This window comes from Acomys minous (genome assembly GCF_964271855.1).
Source record: "Acomys minous genome assembly, chromosome: 6".
NCBI classification, from domain to species: domain Eukaryota; kingdom Metazoa; phylum Chordata; class Mammalia; order Rodentia; family Muridae; genus Acomys; species Acomys minous.
Genome location: NC_140487.1, coordinates 51,017,334 through 51,037,123, shown reverse-complemented (window position 1 = coordinate 51,037,123; position 19,790 = coordinate 51,017,334). Strand labels below are relative to the sequence as shown.

The 19,790-nt window shown below is 37.7% G+C and overlaps 1 protein-coding gene across 3 annotated transcripts in view; it reads right to left on the bottom strand.

The window, feature by feature from the left end:
• The window catches only part of HERC6 (HECT and RLD domain containing E3 ubiquitin protein ligase family member 6), a 73,605-nt gene that overhangs the window by 30,340 nt on the left and 23,475 nt on the right, over positions 1-19,790 (bottom strand). For all 3 annotated transcript variants that reach the window (XM_084784989.1, XM_084784991.1, XM_084784990.1), the window contains exons 11-13: positions 15,406-15,499; positions 12,281-12,470; positions 9,616-9,770 (exon numbers count right to left, since the gene is read on the bottom strand). In XM_084784989.1, coding sequence (XP_084641115.1) covers positions 9,616-9,770; positions 12,281-12,470; positions 15,406-15,499 — 439 coding nt within the window. The remainder of the gene's footprint in view (positions 1-9,615; positions 9,771-12,280; positions 12,471-15,405; positions 15,500-19,790) is intronic.

Here is a 19,790-nt window from a genome sequence, read left to right as displayed (position 1 = left end):
CAAGGCACAAGAGTAGGATTTCAGAGCTGAGGGTATGGAAATGATAGAGGCCTTGAAGGAAGATCCCCTGAAACTAGAGCAGGAATACATAAAGAAAGAGATGAAAGAATTGAACAAAAAGCTTAGCAAAGGGCAGGAAACTACAACCAAACAGGAGAAAGAAATGAATAAAAGGTTTCAAAACCTAAAAATTGAAATAGAAGCAATAAAGAAAACTCAATCAGAGATAATCCTGGAAAAGGGAAACATAGAGAAGAGAACCGGATCTACACACACACTAGCATTAGCAACAGAATTCAAGAGATGGAAGAGAGAATATCAGAGCTAGAAGATATGACTGAAGAAATGGATATAGCAGCCAAAGAAAATGGTAAATCTAAGAAGCCCCTGACACAGAATATCCAAGAAGTCTGGGACACTATGAAAAGACCAAACCAAAGAATCAGGGATAGAAGAAAATGAAGACTCCCAACTGCAAGACCCAGAAAATATTTTCAAAAAATTATGGAAGAAAGCTTCCCTAATCTAAAGAAGAAATGCCCATAAATATACAAGAAGCTTATAGAGCTCCAAATAGATTGGACCAGAAAAGAAAATCTTCCCAATACATAATAATCAAAACACTAAATGTATAGAACAAAGAAAGAATATTGAAAGCTACAAGAGAAGGAGATACACCCAAGACAAGTAGAGGCTAGAAATCATCAAACTCAAGGCTGAAATCAATAAATTAGAATCAAAGGAAACAATTCAAAGAATCGATGAAACCACGAAATGATTCTTTGAGAAAATCAACAAGATAGACAAACCTTTAGCAAAACTAACTAAAAGGCAGAGGGAGAATATTCAAATCAACAAAATTAGAAATGAAAAGGGCGACATAATGACAGACACTGAGGAAATCCAAAGAATCATCAAGTGTTACTTCAAAAGCCTATATGCCACAAAATTTGAAAACCTACATGAAATGGACAGTTTTCTTGATAGCTATCAATTAATAAAACTGTAACAAGATCAGGCAAACAAATTGAATAGTTCTATGACACCTAAGGAAATAGAGGCAGTCATCAAAATTCTCCCAACAACAATAAAAAATAGCCCAGAACCAGATGGATTCAACACAGAATTCTACCAGACTTTCAGAGGACAGCTATACCAAGTCTCATCAAACAATTCCACAAAATAGAATCAGAAAGAACATTACAAAACTCATTCTATGAGGCCACAGTCACATTGATAAAGACTCAACAATGAAAGAATTTCAGACCAATTTTTCTTATGAACATTGATGCAAAAATACTCAATAAAATACTTGTAAACCAAACTCAAGAGCACATCAAAAATATCATTCTCCATGACCAAGAAGGCTTCATCCCAGGCATACAGAGGTGGGTCAATATACAGAAATCCATCAATGTACTTCATCATATGCACTAACTAAAAGAAAAAAACCCATATAATCATCTTTTTAGATGCTGAAAAAGTATTTGACAAAATCTAACACCCATTCATGTCAAAAGTCCTGGGCAGAGCAGGGATACAAAGTACATACCTATACATAATAAAAGCAGTATTCAACAAGCCTATAGCCAACATCACACTAAACAGAGAGAAAATGACATCAGGGACAAGACAAGGATGTCCACTCTTTCTGTATCTCTTCAATATAGTACATAAAGTCCTAGCTAGAGCAACAAGGCAACTAAAGGAGATCATGGGGATACAAATTGGAAAGGAAGAAGTCAAACTATCACTATTCATGGATGATATAATAGTGTACATAAGTGACCCCAAAAAAATTCTATCAAGGAACTCTTTCAGCCAATAAACACCTTCAGCAAAATGGCTGGATACAAAATCAACTAAAAAAAAATCAGTAGCCCTATACTGCTATAATGGCCAAGATAGCATAAAAGTGTTTAATTGTGATTATTGTTTCAGATGGTTGGAGTCTATGGTGGCGGAGCAAAAGCATGACAACAGGAATAGCTGCGATCATGCATCTCTATCACAAGTAGGAAGTAGAGAGAGGTAACCAAAATAGCACAAATCTTTGAAGCCTCAAAGCTTGATGTCAATGGCATATTTATCCAAGCGACATACTTTTTCAACAAGGTCATACTTCATAATCCTTGCCAAATAATCACCAACTGGAGGCCAAGTATTCAAACATATAAGCCTGGGGGCAGCATTTTCATTTAAAATATCACTGTATCCTATTAAACAGATATTTCCTTTGCTCTTTTCATTGCCACCGTAACCTCATGAGCTAGGAAATGGAAAAGACCTAAATGTCTTTCAACTGATGAATGAATAATGAAATGTGGTACATATGCACTCAGGAATATTACTCAGATCTAAGGAAAAATGAAATCTTGAAAAATTCAGATAAATAAAGCTGGAAAAAATTATACTGAGTGAGGTAATCCAGAACCAGAAAGACCATACATATCACATGTTGTATCTCACCCATATCCTGGCTCCTCCAAATCTTCAAGTGTGAGTATACAACACAGAGAAAACCACAGAACCCAAGATAGTAAAAGAAAGGATGAGGATAGAGTGAGACAGAAGAACTGCCTGAAAGGAGAATAATAGTATACGAGCGATATGAGAGAGAAAATGAGAAAACTGGATTGACTATAATTAGGGAGGGGGCAGGAAATCAACAATGAAAGAATGCCCAAGAACAGGGAAAACTGCATTAAGAATGTTTGAAAAAGGCATAAGGAATCATTTTCTTTTATATTAACCTATGATCACATAATTAAATTACAATGAAATAGATAGTGTGTGTTGTGTGATAACATATGACAGTTGGTATGCAACACACTTGCTCTTGTCTTGGATCAAGTAGTGGGCCATAAACACCAGGGTATGGGCCTCCTAGCTCAGAGGAGGCCCCACAGTGTGGAACAGTGGTGGATCTGACTTCAGGTCACCCCACCAATTGACCAAAAATTCCCAGATCTGAACCCAGGTCACTCTCATGATCCACTGAAGGGTTCCCTGATTCCCATAGGTGAAGGGTCTCAACTTGTAGCCACTCACCTATGAGCTGCTCTCAACAGCCAGTGGAGGACACCAGAAAGTACCACCCAGTGTCATAGACAATAACATGACTAAAGGCCAGTGTAAAACCACAAACAACAAAAGCCTAAATAATATGGTATTTCCAGTTATTCCAAAGCAATTATTCCTCAAAACTCACTCACAACTGAAACACAAGAAAAAAACCTCAAATCCTTCATAATGAAGATGATAATGGAGGGAAAGAATAAAATCTGTACCAGCCAAGGACAATACAGGCGGTAAACCTTAAACCCGTACTCAGATCTAGCCAATGGACAGAACACTCTCCACAATAGAGTGGAGAGTGGGATATGACTTTCTCACATACTCTGGTGCCTCACCTTTGACCATGTCCCCTGGAGGGGGAGACCTGGTGGCACTCAGAGGAAGGACAGCAGGTTACCAAGAAGAGACTTGATACCCTATGAACATATACAGGGGGAGGTAATCCCCCTCAGGAACAGTCATAGGGGAGGGGAATAAGGGGAAAATGGGAGGGAGGGAAGAATGGGAGGATACAAGGGATGGGATAACCATTGAGATGTAACAAGAATAAATTAATAAAGGAGAAAAAAAGTAAAAAAAAAAAGAATAAAATCTGTAAGCAAATACAAGAAGATACAACCAAACAGATTGAGGCCTTTAGAAAGGCCATGACAGAGGCTTATACAGAGGAACACAGAAATCACTGAATGAATTTCAGGAAAATGCAATCAGATGAGGGAAATCAATAAAACCGTTCAAGATCTGAAGATGAAAATGGAAACAATAATAAAACAGAAATTAAGGAAAACCTAGAAAGAGAGAACTTAGAGAAGAAAACAGGAACTGCAGAGGTAAGTATCACTGACAGAATTCAAAACATGGAGGAAAGAATCCTAGGTGTAGAAGATACAATGGAAGAATTTGATGCAACCATCAAGAAAATGTTAAATCTAAAGAATTCATGGTACAAAACATCCAAGAATTCAAGGACACTATAAAAAGACAAAACTTAAGAATAATAGGAATTGAGGAAAAAGAAGATGCTCCACTCCAAGGCCCAGAAAATGTTTTCAACAAAATCATGGAAGAAAAATTTCCCAATTAAAAAAACATGCCGATGGACAGGGCATTCTCCACTGTTGAGTGGAGAAGGAGATCTGACTTTCACAGAAACTCTCGTGCCCCATATTTGACCATGTCCCTTGAATGGAGACTCCTGGTGGCACTCAGAGGAAGGATAATAGGTCACCAAGGAGAGACTTGATATCCTATGAGCATATACAGGGGGAGGAGGTCTCCCTCAGACACAGACATAGGGGAGGGGAGTAGGGGGGAAGTGGGAGGAAGGGAGGAATGGGAAGATACAAGGGATGGGCTAACAACTGAGATGTAATATGAATAAATTAATAAAAAATTCTTTAAATGCCATATTCTGTAGGTCCCTGGGGCTTTTGAAGACCTTATTTAACCTTATATATCTATAGAATCATATCTAACTATTAGACCTAGAATATATATTCTTGTGATAAAATTACACTAGTATTTGACATGACCATGATTTTCATCAATATACAAAATCCAATACCATTGAATTAAAAATAACATAAAAACATGCATAAAACATATAAGAGGCCTAAAGAATACCAAATTGAGTGGACCATGAAATAAAATCCTCCTGCCACATGAATCAAAACACAAAATGTACAGAACAAAAAAATATTAAAAGCAGAAAGGAAAAAAGGACAAGTAACATAAAGTGGGAAACCTATCAGAATCACACCCGACTTTTCAGTAGAGACAATAAAAGCCAGGTGGGCCTGGGCAGAGGTCATGCAACCCCTAAGTGATCATAGATGCCAGTGCAGACTAATATATCCACCATAACTTTCAATGACCTATTCACAAATTGAGTCCTACAGAAGATATTAAAAGGAAAACGCCAACCTAAGGATGCTAACTGCACTCAGGAAAGCACAGGAAATAGATAACTTCACCTTAGCAAAACAAGAATTAGACAAGTACACAGACACACTACCATAGCAGCATCAAAATAAAAAGACCTAACACTCACTGGTCATTAATCTCTCTCAACATCGGTGGGCTCAACTCTCCAGTAAAGGGACACAGACTAACAGAATGAATGTATAAACAGGACCCAACATTCTGCTGCATACAAGATATACACCTAAGCCTCAAAAACAGACAATACCTGAGAGTAAAGGTTGGGAAGAAGCTCTTCCAAGCAAATGGACACAAGAAATAAGCTGGAATAGTCATTGTAATATCTAATAAAATAGACTTTAACAAGAATTAATCGAAAGAGTCAAGGAAGGACACTTCATACTCAACAAGGGGAAACATGACAAAGATGACATCGAATTCTTAACATCTAAGAATCAAATACAAGAGCACCCACATTTGTAAAAGAAACATTAGTAAAGCTTAAACACCACATTGATCCCCACACATTAATAGTGGGAGACTTCAACACCCCACTTTCACTGAAGAATAGGTCATTGAAACAGAAATTAAGCTGAGAAATAACATCATTAACCAACATCATGAATCAAATGGACCTAACAGATATCTACAGAATGTTTTACCCAAACACAAAAGATTATACCTTCTTCTTAGCACCTCATGTAACCTTCTTCAAAAATAACCATACATTAGGTCACAAAGCAAGCCTGAACAAATACAAGAAGATTGAAGTAGTACCTTATATCCTACCAGACCACTATGGATTAAAGCTGGAACTCAACAGAAACAGAAATGACAAAAAGGATACATACATGGAAACTGAACAACTCTTTACTTAATGACCACTGGGTCAAGAAAGAAATAAAGAAATAATTAGAGACTTCCTAAAATTCAGTTAAAATTAAGGAACAACATACCCAAATTCATGGGACACATTGAAAGCAGGGATAAGAGGAAAGTTCACATCACTAAGTGCTTTCATAAAGAGATTGTAAACATCTCATACACACAACTTAACGATACATCTGGAAGCCCTAGAAAAAAAGGAGACATACCCAAGAGGAGTAGATGGATGGAAATAAACAAACTCAGGGCTGAAATCAGTAAAACAGAGACAAAGAGTGCAATTCAAAGAATCAATGAAACCACGAGTTGAGTCTCCAAGAAAATCAACAAGATAGACAAACCCTTAGCCAAACTAACTAAAAGGCAGAGAGACACTGTCCAAATCAACAAAATAAGAAATGAAAAGGGAAACATAACAACAGTCAATGAAGAAATCCAAAGAATCTTTAGGTCTTACTTCAAAAGCTCATATGCCACAAAATTTGAAAATCAAATGAAATGGATGGTTTTTCTTGATAGATTCCACTTGCCACATTTGCCAAAGATCAGTAAATAAATTAAATAGTCCAATGTCTCCTGAGGAAATAGAACAATCATTAAAAGTCTCCCAACCAAAGAAAAGCCCAGAGCCAGATGGTTTCAACACAGAATTCTACCAGATCTTCAAAGAAGAGCTAATACCAATACTCTTCAAACTATTCCACAAAATAGATACCAAAGGAATATTACCAAATTCATCTGTGAAGCCACAGTCACTTTGATACCTAAACCTCAAAAAGACTCAGCAAAGAAAGAGAAATTCAGACCGATTTCTCTTGTGAACATTGATGAAAAAATAAATAAAATACTCACAAACTGAATATAAGAACATATCAAAAATATCATTCACTATGACCAAGTAGGCTTCATCCCAGGCATGTAGGGATGGTTCAACATACAGAAATCCATCAATGTAATTCATCATATAAATAAGCTGAAGGGAAAAAAAAACACATGAAAAAGAACTTGCCTAATTCCAACATCCATTCATGTTTAAAGTTTTGTAGAGATCAGGGATACACGGCACATACCCAAACATAATAAAGGCTATATACAGTAAGCTGATAGTGAACATCAAACTAAATGGAGAGAAACTCAAGGAAATTCCACTAAAATCAGGGACTAGACAAGGCTGCCCACTCTCCACATATCTCTTAAATATAGTGATTAAAGTTCTAGTGAGAGCAATAAGAGAACAAAAGGAGAAAAAAGGAATCCATATCAGAAGGGAGCAAGTCAAAGTATCATTATTTGCAAATGATATAATGGTATACATAAATGACCCATAAAAATTCCACCCATAAAATCTCCTACAGCTGAAAAATACATTTATTAATATGGCTGGATATGGGATTAATTAAAAAGACAGTAGCCTTCCTGCATACAAATATCAAAAAGTCAGAGAAATTAATTAGGAAAACTACACCCTTCACAATAGCCAAAAATAATATAAAATATCTCATTCTAACTCTAATCAAGCAAGTAAAAGACATGTATGAAAAAAATTTCAAGTTTCTAAAGAAAGAAACTGAAGAAGATATCACAAGATGGAAAGATCTCCATGTGCATGGTTCAGGAGGATAAACATTGTAAAGGTGGGCATCTTACCAAAAGAAATCTACAGGTCAATGCAATCCCTATCAAAATACCTACTAAATTCTTTACAAACCTAGAAAGATCAATTCTCAACTCCAGATGGAAAAACAAAGAAAGAAAGGAAGAAAGAAAAACACACACACAGAAAAAAAAAACCAGAATAGCTAAAACAATCCTGCACAATAAAAGATCTTCTGGAGGAATGCTCATCCCTGATCTCAAGCTGTACTATAAAGCAACAGTAATAAGAACACCATAGTACTGCCACAGAGATAGGCTGGCTTATCAATGGAACCATGAAGACCCAGAAATAGATCCACACACCTATGGAGACTTGATTTTTGACAAAGATGCCAAATCAATACAATGGAAAAAAGATAGCATCTTCAACAAATGGTGCTGGACTAACTGGATGTCTACATGTAGAAAAATGCAAATAGATCTATATATTATCAAACTGCATAAAACTAAAGTTCAAGTGGATTAAAGACCTCAAATAAAGCCAGAGACACTAAATCTGTTAGAAGAGAAAGTGCAAAAGAGCCTAAAACTCATTGGCGTAAGAGACAACTTCCTGAATAGAACACCAATAGCTCAGGCTCCAAGGTCAATTAATAAATGGGACCTCATGAAGCTGAAAAGCTTCTGTAAGGCAACAGACACTGTCAACAGAACAAAACATCAGCCTACCGACTGGGAAAGGATCTTCACCAACCCTAGAGCTGATAAAGGGCTAATATCCAAAACATATAAAGAACTCAAGAAGCTAAACAGCACCAAACCAAATAACCCAATTGAAAAATGGGGTACAGAGCTAAACAGAGAATTTTCAATAGAGGACCACCGAATCGCTGAGAAACACTTAAAGAAATGCTCAAAGACAGTCAGCAGAGAAATACAAATCAAATTAACTCTGAGATTCCATATTACACCTGTCAGAGTGGCTAAGGTCAAAAACTCAAGTGACAGCACATGTTGGTGAGGATGTGGAGAAAGGGGAGCACTCCTCCATTGTTGGTGGGAGTGCAAACTTGTACAATAATTTGGAAATCAATCTGGTGCTTTCTCAGAAAATTGGGAAGAGTTCCACTTCAAGAGCCAGCCATACCACTCCTGAGCATATACCAGAAAGCTGCTCCACATGCAACAAGGACATTTTGTCAACTGTGTTCATAGCAGCCTTATTTGTAGTAGGCTGGAAACAACCTCAACTGAAGAATGGGTTTTTTTTTTTAATGTCGTACGTTTGTACAATGTAATACTATTCTACTGTTAGAAACAAGGAAATCTTGAAAAAGGCAGGCAATTGGATGGAACTAGAAATGATCATCCTGAGTGAGGTAACCCAGACCCATGGTATAGACTCACTTATAAGTGGATTTTAGCCCACATAGATGTCCTCTGGGAGACTTGATCCAGCAGAGGATAGGGACAGATGCTAGGACTACCTGCTGGACCTCAGGTGGAGAAAGTTGAAGAATAGGGGGACAGAAGGACACAGAGGGTTCAGGAGCCCCACAAGGAGACCATCAAGGCTGGAGGATATGGAGAGGGTGGAACCAGCTGTTGCACCAACCAAGGACAATGCACGAAATAAACCTGGACTCCCTGTTCAGATATAGGCAATGGACAGCTCATTTTCCATGGTTGTGGAGAAAGTGGGCACTGTCTCTTACATGAACTCTATTGCCTGAGATTTGATCACCATCCCTCTGTGGGAAGGCCTGGAGGGCACACAGAGGAGGGGGAAGCAGCCTATCAGATTGAGACCTGATATGCTGTGGCCACATGGTGAGGAGGAGGTCCCCTACTGTCAGAGGTCTAAGGGAAGGGAAAAGTATGGAAGAGGGAGGAAGGGTGGGAATGGGAAGATATAAGTGAGGGGATAACATTCAGGATGTAATCTGAATAAATTATAATAAATTTTAAAAAATAAAATAAATTGCAATAAGGTGAAAGAGGGAGGGAAAGACGGGAGGATACAAGTGAGGGGAAAACCATTGAGTTGTAATCTGAATAAATTAATAAAATAATAATAAATAAATAAATTTAAAAAATAAATTGGTTTAGAGGAAATTCCTTTAGAGGAAACCTTACCTTATGCACTTCTTTCATTATTTTAAATAAAGGTGTAATATTAGAGACATACTGCTTCTCTGTAACTATATCATGCAGCTGAGGGATGATGGCATTCTTTAGCATCTGCACTAGTATGTTCAGAGAAGAAACTTCCAAAGAAGTCCAACACTTCCCTGAGGGTGTGAAAATCAAATATGATCAATATATTTCTCTTCTCATCCCTTAACCCCCACAGTTTCTGCTGGGATATTTAAGACAAGAAATAGACAATACTTTCCACATCTACCATCATTACCATAAAACAACACTTCTATGGATATTATCACAGCAGCATACTAATTAACAGATGCAGGGGAAAGCTTTATTCTGAAAAATATCATTAAAATTAAAAAATCTCAAATTCAGGATTTGAAGAAACTTACTAATGGCTCTTACTTGTGATTAACTGATTGGCCATGGTTTTCATTGGTTTTGTTCTCTTTATTTGATTTGATGTTTCTGGTCATATTGTTTTCTTATATAGTCTTTAATATGTAGCCCAGGGTGGCCCTGAACTTCTGCCAAGCTTCCTGCCTCATCATCTGGATGATGAGGTTAAAATCATGTGCTGACTTCATTACTTTCAAACCAGCAATTTTGTCAAATAGCTACAAAAGTCTAAAAATATACAGATGAATATAGTTGCAACAGTCTTGACATTTTTACCTAAAAAATCTAAGTAATCTTCTTTTCCGATTCCATAAATAGCTGTCACCTATAGACATACAGTTATTTTAAATACCAACAACACATTTTTAACATTTCTGAGATTGCATTGGATTTTGGTACATTTAAAAAGGAGTTCTCAGTAAATAACCTTAGTAAATATTAAAATCCCAGTGCTCAGAAGCCAGAGGCAGGAAGATGAAGCATCAAAGGCCATTTTGTGTTCCAAGAAACTCCATCTCAAAAAACAACAACCATAAAGGTTAAAATAAATTATCAACATAATGAAATTAAATACTGTGCAGATGCATGCTGTGCAGACCATGGGCTGAAGTATACAAGACATTTTAGTATATTGCATCTTCTGAAAAGAAAACATATCATTCAGCAATGGTGCAAGGATAAATGAAAACTCAGTAGAAAAAAATGAAATCTCTCCTAGATCAACCTTATGGATCAAAGATTTACACATAGAAATTATAATAAAAATGAAATCTGACATTTTTACAAAGATATATGGAACTCAATAACTTGTTAAATAAGCCAGTAACATGAGATGTTTTCTTATGTGTAAACTAAAAATATTAATCTCATAAAGGCAGGGGAAGGGGCAGCAGCCATGGAAGGAGGTGGTTAGCTGGTCCAAGTGTGAAGCTGGAGAAACTTCTAACACCCCAACACTGTAAAGAAGTTAACTTTTTTAAACAACAGCAACTTATTGTTTAAAAACAGCCAGTAAAGAGACTTTTGAATGTTCTTATTATAAATAAATAATAAATTCTTGAGATGACATATATCTTAGTATCTTTGATCTGCTCTTGCAGAGAACCCAGGTTCAGTTCCCAGCACCCACATGATAGTTCACAATTGTCTATAACTCCAGTTCCAGGGCATCTGATATTCTCTTCTGGGCTTCACCTGCTCTGGCACACACTGATAGTTCAACCAATAAAATGGACATACAATTTAATACTTTAATCCCGTAACTATACTTCCTTGCATTTTTCTTGCATGTGTATCCTTAATACATTGAAGAAATACATGTCACTAATATTATAGCAGCAGAAGATTGGAAGCAACTGTCCATAGCACATTCTGTGTTCTGGATCAGCTGCTCAAGTGGTGGGGACTTTAAGTGACGGCTTAACACAGTTCTTAAGCAACATTTGGTAGTTCTTGAGAGAGGGCTGTTATAAAAGTGTGTGTGTGTGTGTGTGTGTGTGTGTGTGTGTGTGTGTGTGTGTGTGTGTGTGTTATACATATGTGCATGTGCAGGACACAGCAGGATGTCCAGTGTCTTATCATCCCATGCCTTGCTCCTTTGACAGAGGGTTTTTTCACTGAACCCGGAGCTAGTCTGATAGGCAGCACGCCTCAGCCTTTCTCTCTTTGTTCCTTGCAGTACTGGGGTTATAGATTACACAGCTGTGCCAGCTTTTCATGAGGGTGCTGAGTTTGGAACAAGGGCACTTACCCACTTAGCCATCATTGAAACATCCATAAAAGAAGCCTGAGATGTTTACACAAAAAAAAATCGAGTCCATAACTCCTCCTAAGATGGCACGGGGTGTAATTCACTTGTATGTACCTTTGTGTTGCTTAAGCATCAGACCTTCCACATTCACTTAAAACTATGAAAAATTCCATAATTTGAATAAAATAACAATGATAAGTTTAACCTTGCTTTTTATCACTCCTGATCAAATGTTTGAAGTTTCCAAAATGTGAACAAAAACTATGATTTATCTTGACTGGGCACTATATGGTTAGCGAAGTCTCATGCCAGAGGCCTAGCTGAGGCTGAGAACACTGGCTTTGTGTGACAAGAGCAGTGGTCATAATGATTGGGGCCGATCTTTGCAAAGCTTCGTATACCATCTACTCAAGTATGAAGTATGAAATGTATCCAATGTTTGCTACAATTTTTACTTCAAAAGTGATCCTACTGGATATATTTGTAAAATGATATAAAACTTACTCAGAAATGCTAATGATTTCGGATTCACTTTATAAAGGGCCTTTAAAAATTCCACCGTCAGGCTTTTCCAGTTCTTAGGCTCCTGCATCATTGGGCATTCTGGGAGCAAAAGAAAAACCAACAGAGCTTCTTGGTGTGGAGAACTGTATGGGAGGCCCCTGAGGAGATTCTCCTCAAGGCATGTAGTTATCTGTGGTCAAAAGAGGGCAAAGAACAAAGCTGAGTTACAAAAGACATGGTGTTGTGAATGACTACAGGTTTCATTCCATGATCTTTCGATTAGAAAGTCCTTCTGGAGGCTGTTGATGAAGTGTTGTCAACATTTATAGTCCACGCACTCTTTAGGCTCCCCTTTGTGTGAGCCACCTGCCTATTTTATATTATGGCATATCAAGGAGATGAAGTAAATGGATGTGCATGGTAAAGAGATGGTTTGAAACTAATGTGACGTTCTCCAGAAACAATTCTGTAAGATAGTCACAGTGGCACACATGTGGAGTTCATTACTCAGAGACTGCAACTGATTTGTAACTTCAAAACCAGTTTGGGTGACTCAGAAAAGAAAGGAAAGCCTGAAAAGTAGCTTGATTGGTAAAAGCCTCCCTTGACTGCACAGAGTCCTGTCTTTGCCCCATAAGCACTGCATAAATCAAGTATAGCTATGCAACAGTCAAGAACTAGGCAAACAGGATCAGAAATTCAATGTCACCCTAAAGAGATGCTGGCCAGTCTGTGTTACAAAGACCATGGCAAGAAAAGTAAAAAGAGGTAAAATGAAAAGAAGAAAAGCTATTAACCTCTCTCATACACACACATACACACACACATACACACACAATCTGCTTTTGTCCTTATTTTCTTCAGAGCCAAAATTACTGAATACTTATTTAATTCAAAACAGACCTTTAACATACAACATATATGAAAAATTATAGTATAACTAATTTGTGGTATGGTGATGGTAGATTGTTTTTTATTTTGGAAGACAGAACAAAACAAAACATATCTTTGCATGAACCACAGGCTGGTTACATCAGCTACAAATATTACTTTAAACTGAGGTCAATTGAGGTATAGCTATGCAGAAAGCAGAAATATCGGAGCTTTTCTTAAGTCTGATCAAGGTAGAACTGTCATAAACTACTTTTGGGTAGCATCATTACCAAGAAGGAGACTGAGCACTCAGACCACAAGTACGTAAACGAGGAACTGTATAAAGGAATATGTAAAGGTATTTTAATTCAGAACATGGATGATCTGGCAAGAGATCATATCCAAAGACTTTCTAGGTCTGTATGATCCAGCTGGAATACAAACATGCTTTTAATCCAGGAGACAGGGGCAAGTATATCTGAGTTCAAGACCAGGTAAAGAAAATCTTAGGTACAGGTGTGGTGGTACATGCCTTTAATCCAAAACAATGAAAGTAAAGTTAGTGTGTAGAAGGAAGCACCCATGTTTGAAAGTGTTGTTTAATTGAGTGGCAGAAAAAGAAAGTGACAAACAGAAAGATTTGACAGAATAGGATATGTCGAACTCTCATGAGAATGAAGAGGAAAGGGAAGCTACTTAATGGGAAAGAGAGAGAGAGAGAGAGAGAGAGAGAGAGAGAGAGAGAGAGAGAGAGAGAGAGAGAGAGAGAGAGAGAGAGAGAGAGGTTTTACTGGGACAGTTATAGAGACACAGGTTGCAGAAAAAGAACAAACCAAACTCAGGTGAAGACCAAATGAGCCACAGAATTAGAAGGATCCAGAAGATTAGAAAAGGTTGTTGGAGTTGGTTTGAGGCCAAGCAGAGCATTTCAAGGACAGAGAGAGAAGCAAGACTGAATATGTCCACTGGGAGAGGAGTTTGAGCCAGAACAGCTGTGTTGAACCAGCCCAGAGTTCAGTAAGACAATAAAGAGTGAGCTTATTGAGCAGCAAGTCTCAGAGGCTGAAAGCATTCTAGGTGTAGGTTAGATTGTATGGAGGCTAGAAGCTTCCAGAACTAGGCCTAGGTTAGCAGAAGGAGGCAGTAAGCCTTTGAGACAACAATTGAAACAGGCAAATAAACGTTGCTTTCACAAAAATATCACAGATAGACATTCATTGCATCTATCTCTGTGGAAGCCCATTTGTTCCATCCATAGATGCCCCTTCTTTCACTTTCCTTACACTGGCAAATTAGTACATAAACCCTGCCTCTAGTTTTTAGTGCAGGTGAATGCATCTTGTCTTCCTTTCTTCTGTGCTACAGATTGTCTGTTGTCTCCCCAAAATTCATATGTTGAAATCCTACCCTTCAGTGCAATGGTATTAAGAAGAATGTTGTTGATGATTAGGTCATAAAAATATAACCCTCAACAAGGGGATTGGTGGCCTTATACACAAGACTTCTAGCGCTTTCTACTACATGAAGACACAATGAAGACATAGTCTTCAGAAAGTTCAGCTTTAACAGATACTCGCTATGTTAATGCCTTAATATTAGAACTTCCATATATTCCAGCTCCAAAACTATAAAAAGTCTCTTTCCTCTGTTTATAAGACCACCATGTTACACTATGTTTGGTAGCCCCAAGCAACTAAGACATCTTGATATCTGTCTATTATTAATACAGCTTCGTGTAGTCACAACCAAAATTTGTAGCTTCCTTTCTATGCTGTCCAGAATAATAAACCTTAAGAACAAATGGAAGTCATAGGTAAAGAAAATAGTAAACCCAAAGAAGAGAAGGAATAAATCATTAGCAGAGATTCATCCAAAATACACCCATGATTTATCTCAAAACAGATATTGAGCTTTTTAACCATTCACCACAGAGGGCACCCTACTTCCCAAACCACTGCTCTTTCTTGTACATTGTTAGATAGAAGCTTTATATCTCAGTATTATTCTCTTCATATTGAAAACAAATACTATATATACTGTGCATTTAATGGTTTAATAAAAAATTAAATCTTACTACCTATCACAGTACAGACTATAGTACCTTTATAATGGAGACTAGCCATCTGCTCAGCCCCAGTCACAGATCCTTGTCACCCACCTCCCTTGAAAACTAAGATATTCTTCTATTTATTCCTATAACACAGTGTGATTGTGCTGAATCTCAAGTAAGTCAAATATATAGTGGCTCTTACCAAGGAGGAAATCCATTTCTTTGATGTTAACTTCTTGAAGACACTCCTTGCCAGTTCTAAGTCCACTTCAATGAAATTATTCTCTCCAGTATCTCTACAAATAGAATATATATATATGATATATATATCATAAACAGTGGGAAAATAACATTACCACACACAAACTATTAACTTCATTTGAAGCATGTCTCTTTTCAAAATAAGAGTAGAACAAAACAGAAAAGTATAGATGTGTTCTTGTTAAAAAGGAATAAACCACAGTTTGCTCTCAAAATCAGTAACATCAAGCATGGGCTGCAATTTTAGCATGATTTTATTTTATTCCACTTTACCTTATTTTATTTATTTTATGGTACTAAGATTGAGTCCATGGCCTCTGACCTAGGGCCTCACATAAGGTAAACCATACTCTACCACAAAGTTACAAGTTGATCCCTACCAAGAGTTTATAAACTCTAAGGAACTATCAATTCTGACAGTCTAGTCAACAGACTGGAGTTGCCTGCTCTCCACATATGGTGCCATTTCTGTTTGTTTTGTTCATTTTTTTTATTTATAAAACAAATTCTTCCTATTCCCAAGCTGGTCTTGAATTTGTGATCTTCCTGCCTCAGATTCCAAGTGCTATGATTACAGGTATGCTCACCACTATGTACAGCCACCATTTCTATTTAAGTGTTATATTTCCACAGTTATATTAGACGGAGTGATTAACAGTGGTTTTCCTATCCCCAGAGACTTTGTCAGCACAGAAGTTTGATTGTTCAATTTAGAAACTTTTTGAAAGACATATTAACTAATTAACACACAATTTGTGTGGTGAGAGTCTTTGAATCTCTTACCTGAAAATCCTGTCCTAGCTATTTGCACCAGTCCTAGATCCTTGCATGTTTACCCAACTCTTCTCAACCTGACCCCACATTGAAATACTGCCCTACTGTCTACTTAGAAGGTTGATTTGGTGACCAGCATCCACAAGTCTAAGAACTTTAAAAAAAATAATCAATAAATATTTGTGCTTGCTGAATTAAGTATCAATATTGATATTAGAACTCGAACTTATACAATTTATAACTGTAAATATGTTTCCAAATGTCTTTCTCCTTTGCAAACTTCTCCTGAAAGCTTAAAACTTGCAAAAAGTGGTCATGAATATTTTTTTCTTTAAAAGGCAGTATTATAGGAGAGGAACAGATCACTTCTGCCTTGCTGCTGGCCCTCTGGAATCTTTTGGTGAGCCTAAAAACTCAGTAAGCATAGAATATTCTCCTATATGCAATAAGCATAAGAAAGACACACATATGTGAGAAAGTTTTATAAGCTTTATTAAAATTATATGGTATATAGAAACAAGATAAGGACAAAGAAATGTCAAAAGCATGATGCTTTATACTTTTTAGACAAATAACACATTCATAAAGGAATAATAAGAAAATGGGTGAGTAGCCTAAGATAGTAACTCTTAATGCTAAGAGTAGGAGGTGTGTGTGTGTGTGTGTGTGTGTGTGTGTGTGTGTGTGTGTGTAGCTAAAAGGGTTACTCCAATGAGTATTCACATGGGTTCCTCATAACTTCACTTACTAATTATACTTTCTCACTTTGATCTAGGGTGACACCTTTCCCTCAGTGCTTAGCTTTTTTATTGATTGATGCATGTAGAAAAAAAAATCAAGCCAGATAATCTGTTCCCATAATGTCATGCCTTAGGTGCTTTCAGCTGAAAATAATCAATATACCTAGTTGGCATATTTTGAACTGGTATGACTTTAACTCCTGAAATATTAATATAGAAGATTCCTCTACATGCAATAAGCATGAGTCTCTGGCTAGCATAAAGAAGAAATGGGATACCATGTCCTGGATAGTTTTTCCCTTCCAAACTGGAAAGAGAAATTGGGAAAAATGCCAGAGGGCAATGCAAACAACATCCAGATTTCTTGGCTGCCTTTGGCTGGGTAAATAGAGATACACAGATATTTTACAGAATCTCAAAAGATGATGCCTAATGAACTGTCAACCAGAAGTCATGACATTTATCTTTCCTAAGCTTCTCTAGTTCCTAGAGAATTCTTTGAAGTTCAACAGTGTCTTGTATCCCAAGATGACTTAGAATGAGGCTGGATAATACGAATCAGTGAGACTCACACTTTGTTCCCAGGACATAGAGAAAATCTGGGACTGGGATAGAATCTTCTTTGCTCCGGATAGTCCTCACATTGACAGAAAGTGCTAGGAAAGCTGCTTTGGGAGAATTTTCCATAACAGTCTTACTCAACCATGGATCCTCCATACAACAGTGCTCACCAGCCAGGAAAGATGAGCTCACTGGTGCAATAGTGGCAAATCCTCTGTAGGGGTCATCAACCACTTTCTGATTGGACTTGAGGCTTCCTGCACAGGAGGGAATTCACACCTGATACTACAGACCTGGTCAAAAGCCTATAGCTAACTAGCTTACAAGCCCTAGTAGTAAAACTACTAGTCTTGTTTTGTTAAATGGATATGATGTACCCACTGGTTTTCCTTCTGAATTATTATGTTTATACCCAGAGAATGGTGCAGGTGTCAGCTTTGATCAGAGAACTTTCTTGTTCCAGTGCTCAGCGGTAACTACAAAGACTCAAAATACTGAGAATAAGTGTCTGCTGAATGCTCACCCATAAGTGGACTGCCTCTGTCCAAGGTTTAGGGAATATTGTGGAAGAGAATGGACAAATTGTAAGTGCCAGGGAAAGGATGTGGTAGTGGTGTGAAACTCTGGCTAATAAGTGCAATACATTTGTTATGCTCTTGAACTCATAGCAGCCACCATTTCCTGCTGAAGATTTGCACAAGACTAGACCCTGTCGTGGAGCAGTGAGCTCATGGGACCCCAACCCTTCCTAAAGATTTGTAAGTTGGTGGTGGTTGCTGGAGACAGGAGAGATGTTTTCTTCAGTGTTGTAGCCACTGCTAATGTGCTCTAGGCCCCAGTAAACAATCCTAATGAAACTCATTTGTCAGACCTGGAGAGATAGTTCAGCAGTAAAGAGCACTGGCTCCTGTTCCAGAGGACCAAGGTTCAATTCCAGCACCCAAACGGACAGCTCACAACTGTCTATAACTCTAGTCCCAGGTTGCCCAACGCGCTCACAAAGACATACATGCCGGCAAAACATCACAATGCACATGAAGAGGAAGAGGATCAATTAGAGAATGAGGAGACAAGAGATGGTAATGAGGGGAGGGAAAATGATTAAAACATACAATGTGTGAGATAGCATATCAAAATTCATTATTAGGTATAACTAATATGTGCTAATAAAATACATTAAAAAAAAGAAAAAGAAAAATAGGGCCGGGGAGATGGTTCAGGAGGAGAGCATGAATTTTGTAAAGCAGGAGGATATGGCTTAAAATCCCCAGCACCCACATGAAAAGCTGTGCAACAGTGGTGCCTGGGTGCCTGTAACCCGAGTTGGGAGGTGGAGGATGATATCCAGGGACCTTGCTGGCCATCAAGCCTAGTCACAGTCACAGGAGTCTCAGGTTAAGTGAGAAGCTTTGTCTCAAAAACTAAGGCAGATGGAAACTGCGAATCCCTTCGCTGCTGTAGGGAACGATCTTGCCACCTCTCAACAAACCTTATCTGTTTGCCTTTATTTCTACATTTTTACTTCTTAGTTTTGTTCATTGACAGTTTGATACAACTATTTGATGTACGCCAGTTAATCTTGCCCCATTGTCTTCTATTATCTCCTTTCATCAATACCCATTTCACCCCTATCAATACCTTTCCCAGACTCATGACTTTTAGTTTTGCTTTGTGACCCACTCTAACCTGAGATGTCCAGATGAGTATGGGATTACAATTATCCATTACAAGTATCCTTGTGGGCCCACCATGGGTTTACAACTATTCATTATAACTATCCTTGCGGAGCCATCCATGGATTGCAGCTGAAGACACTGATGCTCACTCTTCCTGAATCAATCTGCAGCAAATATTTCATCGATCATGGATAGAACTTCTGGACTCTAACCTCCTTTTGTGCCTGAGTATTGATGGACCCATTCTCATCTAGACCCAATTCAGATATCCACAGCTGTGTGGAGTTTGTGGTTGTAATAGCTGTGTCTGCTCAGAACAGCATTTTGAAGACCTTTTACCCGTGTACATTTTTTTTTCTGCTCCATCTTGTGCAATGTTTCCTGAGTTTACATGGAATGACATGACTTCTTTAAAACTGAACACTCATCTATCCCTTATTTTAGGGGCCTTGTGCACCCATGAGTCTCTACACTTACAACCAATCACAGTGGAAAACAGAACAAAACAAAACATTCCTTTGTTAAGGCTGATAATAGCATTTGTTTCTGAATATAATTGTAAATATTCAAAAAGC